Raw genomic sequence first — 12908 nt, forward strand, 5'->3', positions numbered from 1 at the left:
TGAGTAGTACTAGATGTTAAGTCACTGGAATTGCCTTTTTAAAAAGGAGCAGGATAGACAACTTATGTATTTTGGCCAAATTTTTTATCCTTTGAGAACCTCAAATAGACGAGGTGTCTTATTAACTTAAAACTGTTTAGAGGCACCTGGGTGGCTCAGTCAGTTTCGGCTCAGGTCATGATCTCACAGTTAGTGGGTTCGAGCCCTGCATCGGGCTCTGTGCTGACAGCTAGCTCAGAGCCTGGAGCCTATCTTCGGATTCTGTATCTCCCTCTCTCTCTGACCCTTCCCTGCTTGTGCTGTGTCTCTCTGTCTCTCAAAAATAAAACACATTTAAAAAAAAAAAAACTGTTTAAAGTTGCTATTTGATCTTCAAATACCTAATTTCATGGAGTTTTTTGTTTTTGTTTTTTTCAGTACACCAAATGAAAAACTGTTGGGGCGTTTGGTGAAGGAAAAGGTATGATACTTGTACATGCTGGATTTTTCTAAATCTGAAACATTCTAGTACTAAAGAACAGTTGCATGGGGGACAGTCTTCCAGCATGTTAAGATTGCAGAATAAATTTAAGAAACCAAAGAGGATGATTTTTTTTTTAATTATTGGAAAAATAAAAAATATTCATACAGGCTTTGGTCAGTCAGTTTAATTAGCTCAGTATTTGATTTTTGTACTAAGTTGTACTGAGTTATCCCTAAAAGTGGTACCTTCATTAGACTATCAGATTGGTCAGAAAGGACCTCAAGATGATTAGAAACTACTTAGAAATGGTCTTCTCTGAGTACCCTTGCTGACTAATGGGAGTTGAAGGTGAATGAGTTTTCTTTTCTGTCTCTGCTGCTTTCCTGTCTCATTTTTTAAAACTTGAAAGAAGATAAAAGCTGAATTTAGTGTGATCTTTTAAGAAATTGAGAATTGTGTGTAAATGAAGACAGTCCTTGAGCTCCTCCTGGTGGTTGCACTCAAGACTGACTGGGGAACTCACCTCTTTCTGAAACTACAGTGTTGAGTTTATACCTTTTGATGCTGTTTCAGCAGGGCTGGTTCCGGTTTGCCAACTCTGTAGCCATTCCCTCTCTGCCTGGGTTGTAGCAAAAATGGTCAGCATCAAAACTGTTGAAATGTGATTTTCGTCATTAAATCTAGATCATATAGTAACTATTGTTTCTAACAAAAATGTCATAACTTCATATTAATGTTATTTATTTCAATTATAGTTTTCATTAGAAAAAAACTACCAGATATCTTTTAGATATCTGTACAAAAATTTAAATTATTGGGAAAATAATCAAGGTTTTCTTGAAGATGAATATTATAAAAGATGCCAGTTTTTCCTAATATAATTTATAGATTTAATATAGTTTGTGTAAAACCCAAAGAGATTTAGAATGATTTAACAAAAGGTAAATTGTATCTGAAATTAGATTACCAAAGGAAAGAAATGAAAATCAAAGAGGTTTATTGCAGCATAATTTTCAGTGGGAAGAAATTAGAAAGAGATTACCTATCCAAAACAAAAAGAAAACAATATTTGAACTATCACTGAATAGTAAATAGCTCCCAAAAATTATTAGAGAGATTTATAACATGGTGGCAAAATACTCTAGGATACAGATGTTCCTGGAAAGAAACAGAATATTTATTGTATATTCTGGGTAATTATGGTAATTTTGAAGACAAGATTTATTCTTAAAAAGACAGTTATCACAATTTTAGCCTTTTTACTTTGATTAAAATTTTTTTAACTTATTTTAATTATTTTTTATAGTATGATACAGATTTTTATATTCTTGATAAATATCCATTGGCTGTAAGACCTTTCTATACCATGCCTGACCCAAGAAATCCTGTAAGTAATTTTATTTTAAATAATTGGGGAGGGGAAAACTTTGTTATGACTTTATTAAATTGTACAATGGGAATAATGGTTTTCGTCAGTAATATGCAATTTTGATGGACCAGTAATTTATAACTACTAGTTTCTGTCAATTCATGTCAAAAATGATACTATGGAATTTGAGTATTCTAGAAAATTGGTCCCAAAACCTACATTAAAAAATCATTTTCATGGTTCATTTTTTTAAAGATTTATGAGGAAGAAATGCCATATAAGTAATCATATCAGATTTGCAGACAATAGTACATCGTATTATCCCTGACTTTGAACTAAAAAACAGCATTCTGTCTTGGGAGTTCATCTAATTTGTGTTGTTTTGACCTTCTACTGTTTTTCCATTACAGTGCTTCCCAAACTTCAGTGTGCATCAGAATCACTTGGGGGGCTTTTTAAAACACAGATAACTGGGCCCCATTGCCAGACTTTCTGATTAGTTGCTCTTGGAGGAGCTTAATAATTTGCATTTCTAACAGGTTTTCGGTAATACTAAGACTCCTGGTCCAGGAATCATACTTTGAGAACCATTGGTTTATTGAAAGACAGGGAAAGTTAAAAGATAAGGGAATAGGTTAAGCTATGGCAAACTGATGTTCAATTTACTTTTGTTAAAATTTTTAAAAATCTCAAAACTACACTCATTAATAATTTGAAGTTCCAAAAATGACTCAAAATTATATCATACTTAAAAACATTTCAGATGATAAAGTGAAATGAGAATCAGCACTACTCCTTACAAGTTAGATATGGTGCTCTGATTTGTTATTGGAAGCTTTGGAGAAGGGGAGTATAAAATCTGTTAGAGGGAAGGGAGAAGTTATTATTCAGCACTTACTAGTTTAATTTTGTTTTAGAGAAATAAATTGTGTTTGCTGGAGCATATTGCATCATTAATTGTATGGGAAAATGTCCTTGCTCTTTGAGCAACAAAGGTTTTTTTTCTCATATGAGTAATATAAATAGAATGATAGTCACTGGAAGAATGGCGTTTTCTTGTGTGTTTGCTTTTCCCTGCAGAAGCAGTCCAACTCTTATGATATGTTCATGAGGGGAGAAGAAATACTGTCAGGAGCTCAGAGAATACATGATGTTCAGCTGCTAACAGAGAGAGCCTTACATCATGGAATTGGTAAACAACTTAAATATATTTGGAAGAGTAATGTATATTGTGAAAGCAACACATTTTAAACCTTTTAAAGACTTTTCAGAAAATAGTCATTTGTTTCCATTTTTATTGAATAATAATTATTGCTTTATACCTTTTTTTTAAGTTACTAATAAAATGATAAATTATGTTTGGGCTTTTGAGTTTCTTTTTGTTTTGTTTTGTTTTCTCCTAGATTTGGAGAAAATTAAGGCATACATTGATTCCTTCCGCTTTGGAGCCCCTCCTCATGCCGGTGGAGGCATTGGTAATATTATTTTAAGATTATGACAATATATTTCCAACCCAGATTTCATTTGGCAAAGTGTTCAGTTATAGCTAAATTTCTTCACTAGAGTGTAAAAAAGTATTTTTATGTATTGTTACTGCTTACAAATAGATCCATAAGTGCTAAGTACAATACAAATTTGAATTATAACATATTTTATGAGTTAAGACTAAATGATAATTTGACTTCCAAGGAACAAAATAAACAGCTAATTTGTGTGTTTTAAAATATTTTAATAAACTTCTAGCCATTTTTTTTCTCTGAAGAGTTTAGAAGCAAAATGTCTTTTATTTTTTAAATTTTTTTAATGTTTATTTATTCTTGAGAGAGACAGAGACAGAGCGTGAGGGGGGTAGGAGCAGAGAGAGAGGGAGACACAGAATCTGAAGCAGGCTCCAGGCTTTGAGCTGTCAGCACAGGGCCCAGTGCGGGGCTCGAACCCACGAGCTGTGAGATCATGACCTGAGTTGAAGTTGGATGTTTAACCAACTGAGCCAGCCAGCTGCCCCGCAAAATGTGTTTTAAGTTGAGTACCCTGTTCATTCACAATAGCCCAAATTAAAGCTCTTCCTCAAGTTAGCTCAGATTGTTGCTAAATTTTTTGTTGTAGTGTAATAATATTTTATTGACTTCTAGAACCACTTCTAGAGTAAATGTAAGAGACTACTTTGTGATTTACAAAGGGTAAGGGGTACCTAGCTGGCTTAGTCACAGAAGCATGCAGCTCTTGATTTCAGAGTTGTGAGTTCAAGCCCAACGTTGGGTATAGAAAATAAAGAAATAAAGAAAATAAAGAAATAAATAAAGAAGTCAGGGCACCTGGGTGACTCAGGCAGTTAAGTGTTCAACTCTTGACTTCGGCTCAGGCCATTATCTCATGGTTCTTGAGTTCGAGCCCCATGTCAGGCTCTGCACTGACAGATTCTCTTGGAATTCTCTCCTCTCTCTCTGCCCCTTCTTCCCACATGAGCACACATACTTTCTCTGTCTCTGTCTGTCTGTCTGTCTCTCTCTCTCTCTCTCAAAATGAATAAATAAACTTAAAAAAATAAAATTTTTAAATAAATTTTTAAAAAATAAATGAGTAAATTAAAATTTAGCTTAAGTTTTGAATATCCCTATCAGAGACATTTTTTAATGTTTACTTATTTATTTTGAGAGGGAGAGAAGGAAAATCCCAAGCAGGTTCCACACTGTCAGCACAGAGACGAACCCAGGGCTCTGTCTCAAGTACTGTGAAATCATGAGCTGAAGTCAAGAGTCAGAACTCAACCAACTGAGCTACCCAGGCACCCACTAGATATCCCCATCAGGGACTCTTAAAAGAATTCTAAATATATAGTTTCTTTGAAATTTTTGTTTGATGTTTGTTTGGGGGGGGGGGGTTGGTGAATAAATAATATGGTACTTTAAAATTTTTCAAATTAAAAGGGTGTAGTAGAGTGTGTATTCACCTCCCTGTAGGAAACTATTGTTTCTAGTTTTCTTTTTACCTTTGCAAAGATAATTTTTGCATAAGCAAAAATGGACACTTTTAAAAATACATTTTTACACAGATTGTAGCATACTATATAAATAATTCAGTACCTTGCATTTATCACTTACTATTTCTTCTCATTCGTTCCTTATCAGTACTTAAAGACATTTTCAGTATTTTTTTTAATGCTCTGTAGAATCAGTCCTTTGGAAAGGTACATCATAATTTTGTTAACCAGCTTCTTATTGATGGACGTGTAGGTTGATACCAGCCTTTTGTTATTACAATGCTACATTGGATATAGCGTTTAGTTTTGACTGTTTGTTTTAATGTTTATTTATTTTTGAGAGAGAGACAGAGTGTGAGCAGGTTAGTGGCAGAGAAAGAAAGAGACACAGAATTTGAAGCAGGCTCTAGGTTTTGAGCTATCAACACAGAGCCCAACATGGGGCTCAAATTCACAAACCATCAGATCTTGACCTGAGCTTAGGTCAGATGTTTAACCAACTCAGTGACCCAGGCACTCCTAGAATTTAAGGTGGGTTTTTTTTTCTATGTTTTGTTTATTTTTGAGAGAGAGAGACAGCGTGAGCAGGGGAGGATCAGAGAGAGAGGGAGACACAGAATCTGAAGACAGGCTCCAGGCTGTGAGTTAGCTGTTAGCACAGAGTCTGATGCAGGGTTTGAACCCACTCCTGCGAGATCATGACCTGAGCCGAAATCAGAGGCTTAGCCAACTGAGCCACCCATGTGCCCCTAGAATTTAAGTTTAAAAAAAAAATTTTTTTTTGTCTTTATTTTATTTTGAGAGAGGGAGACAGAGAGTGAGCAGGGGAGGGGCAGAGAGAGAGGGAGACACAGAATCTGAAGTAGACTCCAGGCTCTGAACTAGCTGTCAGCACAGAGCCTGTCACGGGGCTCGAACCCACGGACTGTGAGGTCATGACCTGAGCCGAAGTCGGACGCTTAACCAACTGAGCCACCCAGGTGCCCCTAGAATTTAAGTTTTAATGGGAAATTCACAACTATTTTCTCTCAAAGTATGCAGTAATATGCATTTTGTTTAATTCACATATTTTTGTGACTAACAGTGTAAATTTTAATCAAACTTGTGGACATGTGAATGGTTATCAAATACCACTCATTTTTTGGTAATTAATGATTGAAAGGAAAGTGGGATATAGTGGGGGTTTTTATATAAGTATTAGATTACTTTAATACAAAGTTCAAATCTACTCCTGCAGATTTTTTTGGGTAAGGAATAGCAATAAAAATGTTAATTCTCAGGGTACCTGATGGCTCAGTTGATTTCACCTCAAGTCATGATCTCATCAAGCCCTGCACTGATACTGTGGAGCCTGTTTGGGATTCTCTCTCCTCTCTCTTTGCCTCCCTCCCACTCACTTATGTGCTCTCTTTCAAAAATAAGTAAGCATTTAAAAAATATTAATGTTCTTATTTATATCTGTTTTAGAAGTTAAATACATTCCTGGGGCGCCTGGGTGGCTCAGTTGGAAGACCCTGCAACTCTAGACCTTGAGGTCATGAGTTCAAGCCCCACATTGGGTATAGAGATTACTTCAATAAAAACTTTTTTAAAAAGTTAAATATGTTCCTTTAAAATTAAAAATTATTGCTATATAAATGTATCCTTTGCCTTTTTTCTATAATACATGTCTTCTACAACTTTGGTGAAATAAATAAATTGCACACACAAAGTTTCATTTGCTAGTTCTTCTCAGTTTCTTCGGTGGTACTTGGTTTTAATTCTTGACAGTAAAACAGTATTTAAGTCACATATCAAAATCAGCCTCTTCTGCACTCAGAACATTTACAATAATGTATCCTAGAATCTTTTATACTAGGAACCACCATGTTACACAACTATTGAATTATAGTAAATTTCTGGTACTTCCATTAATAAACTTCCATGAACAAGTTTATGGCCCTTGTCTTATACCGATGGCCCTGACTACATAATTAAGATTCTGGTCCCATTTGAAAACAATATAGGCATATAAAATGGCTTTTTTGTGTTTGTTTAAATCATAAGTTTTAGATATTTACAAGATTTTTGTAGTTTGCAGAATCCACATGACTTAAGGATATCTCATTTAGTCCTTCCTACATGTAACAGCATCATTTCTATTTCTGTGTCAGACACAAAACAGTTCATTTTAAATAAACTCAATAATAGAAGTATTTTGTTGATCAATGATACTGTGTTGGCAGTTTCAGCAAGTAAGACTCCAAAAGGTTTTCAGAAAAGGAATTAATGATATTTTTTTCCCCTAGGATTGGAACGAGTCACTATGCTTTTCTTGGGATTGCACAATGTCCGCCAGACCTCAATGTTCCCCCGTGACCCCAAACGACTCACTCCTTAAAGCCGTGCTGTTTTTATTCTTTCCAGTAACCTGCCGTTGACCAGGCCATCCCTTAGCTACTTAAAATATACAATGGAGTAAATGTCTTATATAAAGTGCCACAGTTACTTTGGATAAATTCAGTATAGGTTACTTTAAAAGAGAAGATTTTTATAACTTTGGACATGCTTCAGTAGGAGATGGTTGAGCATTTTAATGAAAAATTCATATGGTTATGTTAAAATTTCATATTGCATTACTACAATAAATGTTAACAATTTTAAACAGTTCATATTATGTAAGGTTTTTTCTTTTCTATTTTACAGTGGCTATATTAATGTCTTAAATTTTCAATATTTGAGCTTATTTTTTTAAATTCTGACATTAAAAAAAGAAGTTTTAGGGAACTGTCTGAGATTTTAATGAATGTATAATTTACATATCATGGATAATTAAGCAGAAAGTATCAAATCTTTAAAGTTGTACCCAGAAATCATGTAAAGCAGGTGAACTGGTGAGAAAATAATCAAAATAATGTTATATTAAATTGTTATATTCTCAATTGAGTTTCAATAAAATTTTAAAGCTAGTTACATTTGTCTTTGTGTAATTTCATAGCAGTCTGATTTTGTGACTGGCTCCTGTATTTATAATTTGGGAAAAGAAAAGGTACACAAGTGGTTTATGTAAATGCCTAAAAACAAATGAGAGCTGATATATTCACAACATGTGTTCATATCAAGATATAAGTTCAGATGGAGGTAAGAGAATAGCAGTCTTAAAGCTGAACACTTGGGTTGCTTAATGTTTCATGTAGATTAAAAAGTATTGCATAATTTTCCATTTCTTTTTTTTTTTTTAAGTTTATTTATTTGTAAGAGAGAGTATGAGCAGGGGAGGAGCAGAGGGAGAGACAGAATTGCAAGCAGTCTCCATACCACATCAGCACAGCGTGATGTGCAGCTCGGTGCCAACATCAAGAGTCAGACACTTACCTGACTGAGGCACCCAGGCACCCCTCTATTTCATTTTTAACTGGTACTAATATTTAGTGAATGTGACTAAATTAATGCACTTTCGTTTTCCCTACCAAAAAGAAACTTTTGTGTAAGAATTATAATCTGAACACTTTCCCTCTAGAGTATTAAGTATGTTGATGTTAATGTTAATTTTACAGTGAACCACATGTACTGGGCAGGAACAAAACAAATACTTTCCTACAGGAAAAGAAAGAACAATATAAAAAAGGGAGGTCAGAAAGTTAGGACATTACCCCTGGCACATAAACATCTGCCCATTACTGTTGAAAGTTAATTTATTTCACCATCTAGATTATAAGCCTCTGTGAAAGTATAGACTCAATTTTTATATTTTTCTTTCATATCCTACTAGACTATCTTGAGTACAGTAGGCACTCTGAAAGTATTCAAGAAATATAAGCCATACCAAGAACATATAGACTACTAACCATCTTTTTCTATATTAATTCCTAAGCCCCAAACTAATATAATAATGGCCTAAAGCTGTCCTCAAATTCATAGACGTAGAACTTCTTTCAAAGTAAACAGTCTGTAAAGTCTGAGAATGATACTATCTTTTTTATTTAATTTTTTTATTATTAAGTATTCCAAACATGCCAACCAGATAAGATCATGATAAAAAGGACACCCCTGTACTTGCCACTCAGCTTTATCAAATCTTTACTGTCATATTTGCTTTCAAATACTTTATTTCCTTTTTCAGGGGAAAAGATGTTGTGGGAGACGGTTAAGGTGTCCTGTGTACCCACTCTGATCCTATTATTTCCTGGTGGTAACTATTATATGACTTCAGTGTTCTTTAAATTCTTCTTCATGCTTTTATATTTTAGCTAAATAGTTCTCATAGTTTTGCAGATTTATTTGATATGTATATTCTGAGGTTTTGATTGAAATTACTTTAAGTCTGTAGAATAATTTGGAAAGACTTGGAATTTTCCTCTTTTTAGTCTTCCAGAGAATAAACATTGTATATTCTTTCATTTTTTTGGTATATTTTTTTCTTTAATTGTAAAATACAGTGGTACTCTTTACTATCTTTCAAAATGTGTTTTTAATTTTTAGTTTAGGGGCACCTGGGTGGCTCAGTCGGTTAAGCCTCCGGCTTCGGCTCAGGTCAGATCTCATGTTTGTGGGTTCTAGCCCCACGTCAAGCTCTGTGCTGACAGCTAGCTCAGAGCCTGGAGCCTGCTTCCGGTTCTGCATCTCCTTCTCTCTCTGCCCCTCCCCTTCTCACGCTCAGTCTCTCTCTGTATCAAAAATAAATAAAACATTCTTTAAAAATTTAATTTTTAGTTTATGCTAGAGTATCTTACTATTTTTTTCTATTGGGAATGGGATCTTTTTTCCTATTACATTTTTTGTTTGTTACTGGGACACCTGGATGGCTTAGTTGGCTAAGCATCTAACTTTGGCTCAGGCCATGATCTCACTGTTCATGCATTTGAGCCCCACATCAGGTTCTGTGCTGACAGCTCAGAGCCTGGAGCCTGCTTTAGATTCTATGTCTCCGTCCCTCTGCCCCTTCCCCACTTGCACTGTCACTCACTCTCTCAAAAATAAATAAACATTAAAAAAATTTTTAATTGTTTGCTACTAAGGCATAAGAACACTATTACCAGTTAGAAGTTACCAGTTTTTATGTTACTTTTGTTTAATAACATACCTGAGATCTTAGTTCTATAGTTTGCATTGAATGCCTTATGTTTTCAAAGTAGACATAATGTGAAGAAGAGTAGCACAGTAGTAAATAGTATGGATTCTGTGGCTCTACTGCCTGGATTGAAATCCTGATTTTGTTGTTCACTAGCTGTATAAGCTTGGGTAACTCGCTTATTCTCAACTTTCCTCATTTGCATAACCCTATCTCATGAGACTATTGTGGGGATTAAAAAGTGAAAACCCCTTAGAACAGTGCCTAGCAGGTAGAATAAGTTTTCTCTCTTCCTGCCTAACTCTTATACCCTATTTCCTTATTGCATTAGTTGAGCTCATAAGTAGAATGTTGAATAAAAGCAGTGATGGGACCATGGTTTTTTTTATTAATATTATTTAATTTAAATACTTCTAAAGTCTCAAGATAAAGTGTGATGTTTCCTATAAATAGATGCCCTTTGTCAGGCTAATGAAGATTCCATTTGTTAAAAGAGTTTCTGTTAGAATGACTTTCAGATCTTCAATTTTACCTCACAACGTTTTGTACTGTTTGGTGTTTCGTGTACTAATTCTTCACATCTCTTTGTAAATCTAACCGTGTCCTTCTGGAAAAAATGTATATTCTGTCCCTGTTGAATGTACTGATAGAAATAGTGTCGATAGTGTTGTTCAGAACTTCTCCATCATGGGGCACCTGGGTGGCTCAGTCAGTTACATGTCTGACTGGCTTAGGTCACAATCTCACAGTTCACAGGTTAGAGTCCTATGTCAGGTTTTGTGCTGACAGCTCAGAGCTTGGAGCCTACTTGGAATTCTGTGTCTCCCTCTCTTAATTTACCCCTCCACACTGGCGCTCTGTCTCTCATCCTCTCAAAAATAAATAAAACATTTTTAAAATTTTACAAAAAAAAAAAGGAACTCCATCTTTTACTGGTTTTTTTGTCTAGTTTTATCAGTCACTGAAATTTGACAGATGAGGGGTGCCTGGGTAGCTCAGTCTGTTGAGTATCTGACTTCAGCTCCGGTCATGATCTCACAACTCTTGAGATCTGTCGGGCTCTTTGCTGTCAGCGCAGAGCCTGCTCTAGATCCTCTGTCTCCCTCTTTCTCTCTGCCCCTCCCCTGCTTGTGCTCTCTCATGCTCTCTGTCTCTCTCTCTGAAAAATAAATAAGCAAATAAAATATTATAAAAAAAAAAAAGAAATTTGAGGGGCACCTGGGTGGCTCAGTCGGTTAAGCCTCCGGCTTCGGCTCAGGTCAGATCTCACGTTTGTGGGTTCGAGCCCCGAGTCGGGCCCTGTGCTGACAGCTCAGAGCCTGGAGCCGGCTTCCAGTTCTGTGTCTCCTTCTCTCTCTGACCCTCCCCCTCTCATGCTCTGTCTCTCTCTGTATCAAAAATAAATAAAACATTAAAAAAAAAAAAAGAAATTTGACAGATGACTTTGGAATCTTTCTCCTTTTCTGTAAAATTTTGATTTGGGTATATACGTTGTTATGATTTTTACATCTTTCTGATGAATTGGACTTTTTATCTGATGAAATGCCCTTTTACAACTCTAGTAATGTGCTCTCTTAAAATCTGTTTACTCTTAATATAGCCATTTCCATCTTCTGTGCTTACTGTTACCACACATATCTTTTTTCATCATTTACCTTCAGCCAACCTGTGTTTGTATTTAGTGGGTTTCTTGTAGACAGCATTTGGTTGGGCCTTGTTTATACATTCTGACAATCTCTACATTTTAATTCAAAATTTTATCCCAAAAGATTTAATGCAGTTCTTTATATGGTTAGATTTGTATCTACCTTTTAATGTTTCCTTCTGTCTCCTCTGTTTTTTGTTCCTTTGTTTTTCCTTTCTTGACTTTTTCTAATGACTTTAAGTATTTCTTAGCATTTCATTTTCCTATTGGTATTTTAATTGACCTTTGTATTGTTTTTTAGTGATTGTTCTACAAACTATAATATATTCTTAATTTTTATAGTCTGCTTATAGTTACTACTTTCATGTTTAAGGATTTTATGTTTCTGTTTATAGCCATTGTTTTCTTTTTTTAATATATTTTTCTTTTCCGGTTTGGATATTTATGGCATATCAGCCTCTGTTTTTTGAAAAGTTTGAGAGAGACAGTTTTATATTTAATAGTAGATAAGGCTCATGGAATTCTCTTACGGATTTAAAATGTTTTAGTCTTGTACTTTTCTTCCTTCAGACATTTATCTGTTTTTTTAAATCTCTTTGCCTAATGTCTTTAGCTTTTGATCCTATCGATCCATTCTGTGCTTTGGTTTTTTGTTCATTAATTTCTGCTTTTGTATCATTTTCCTTCCTTCTGCTTTCTTTAAGGTTTTTTTCCCCCTAGTTTGCTAAATTTCAGTTTTCCTTTTTATAATCCATAGTTAATATACTGACCTTTATTTTTATCAAGGCCATTATTTTTTATATCTATATATTTTACTGGGTTCACTTTTCTTCTTACTAAAGTCCTTTTAATATGTCTTTAAGTTAGAGCATATTGGTTATAAACTATAGAGTATCTTGTCCCTTGAATGATAATTTGGTTCAGTATAAAATTTTAGGTTGGCAGTTATTTTTCCATTAGCGCTTTGAAATATTACACCATTAAATTCTCTTATCGTCTATGAACAGAGTACTACCAGTATAGTTGTTTTCCTTTGCAGATAATCTGGCCTCTTTCCTGAGCAGCTTTTAAGTTGTCTTGTCTTTGAACTGATACCAATTTTGGTCTATACAATAGTTATTTATCTTGTTCAGGAATGAATGTGCTTTTTGTCTAAGACCCACATCTGTTTTCAGTTACAAAAACTTTCCAGCGAGTATCTCTTCAAATATCGCTTCTTTGGGGCACCTGGGTGGCTCAGTCAGTAAAGTGTCCGACTTCACTTAGGTCATGATCTCACAGTTTGTGGGTTCAACCCTGCATCAGATTCTGTGCTGACAGCTCAGAGCCCAGAGCCTGCTTCAAATTCTGTCTCCCTCTCTCTCTCTGTCCCTCCCCCACTCATGCTCTGTCTCTGTCTCA

The 12908-nt window shown here is 34.9% G+C and overlaps 1 protein-coding gene and 1 long non-coding RNA gene across 3 annotated transcripts in view; one reads left to right on the top strand and one right to left on the bottom strand.

The window, feature by feature from the left end:
• DARS (aspartyl-tRNA synthetase) overlaps positions 1 to 7764 on the top strand; it is a 61569-nt gene extending 53805 nt beyond the window's left edge. Inside the window, exons 12-16 of one of the 2 annotated variants that reach the window (XM_029934647.1) lie at positions 418 to 460; positions 1770 to 1850; positions 2913 to 3024; positions 3236 to 3307; positions 7101 to 7764. In XM_029934647.1, the coding sequence (XP_029790507.1) occupies positions 418 to 460; positions 1770 to 1850; positions 2913 to 3024; positions 3236 to 3307; positions 7101 to 7192 (400 nt within the window). In that variant the 3' untranslated portion in view covers positions 7193 to 7764. The remainder of the gene's footprint in view (positions 1 to 417; positions 461 to 1769; positions 1851 to 2912; positions 3025 to 3235; positions 3308 to 7100) is intronic. The other variant, XM_029934648.1, reaches the window with a different exon arrangement.
• The window catches only part of LOC115287861, an 81901-nt gene that overhangs the window by 68306 nt on the left and 687 nt on the right, over positions 1 to 12908 (bottom strand). Inside the window, exon 2 of the long non-coding RNA XR_003906691.1 lies at positions 987 to 1114. This is a non-coding gene — a long non-coding RNA (uncharacterized LOC115287861). The remainder of the gene's footprint in view (positions 1 to 986; positions 1115 to 12908) is intronic.

Source organism: Suricata suricatta, chromosome 3 (assembly GCF_006229205.1).
Source record: "Suricata suricatta isolate VVHF042 chromosome 3, meerkat_22Aug2017_6uvM2_HiC, whole genome shotgun sequence".
NCBI classification, from domain to species: domain Eukaryota; kingdom Metazoa; phylum Chordata; class Mammalia; order Carnivora; family Herpestidae; genus Suricata; species Suricata suricatta.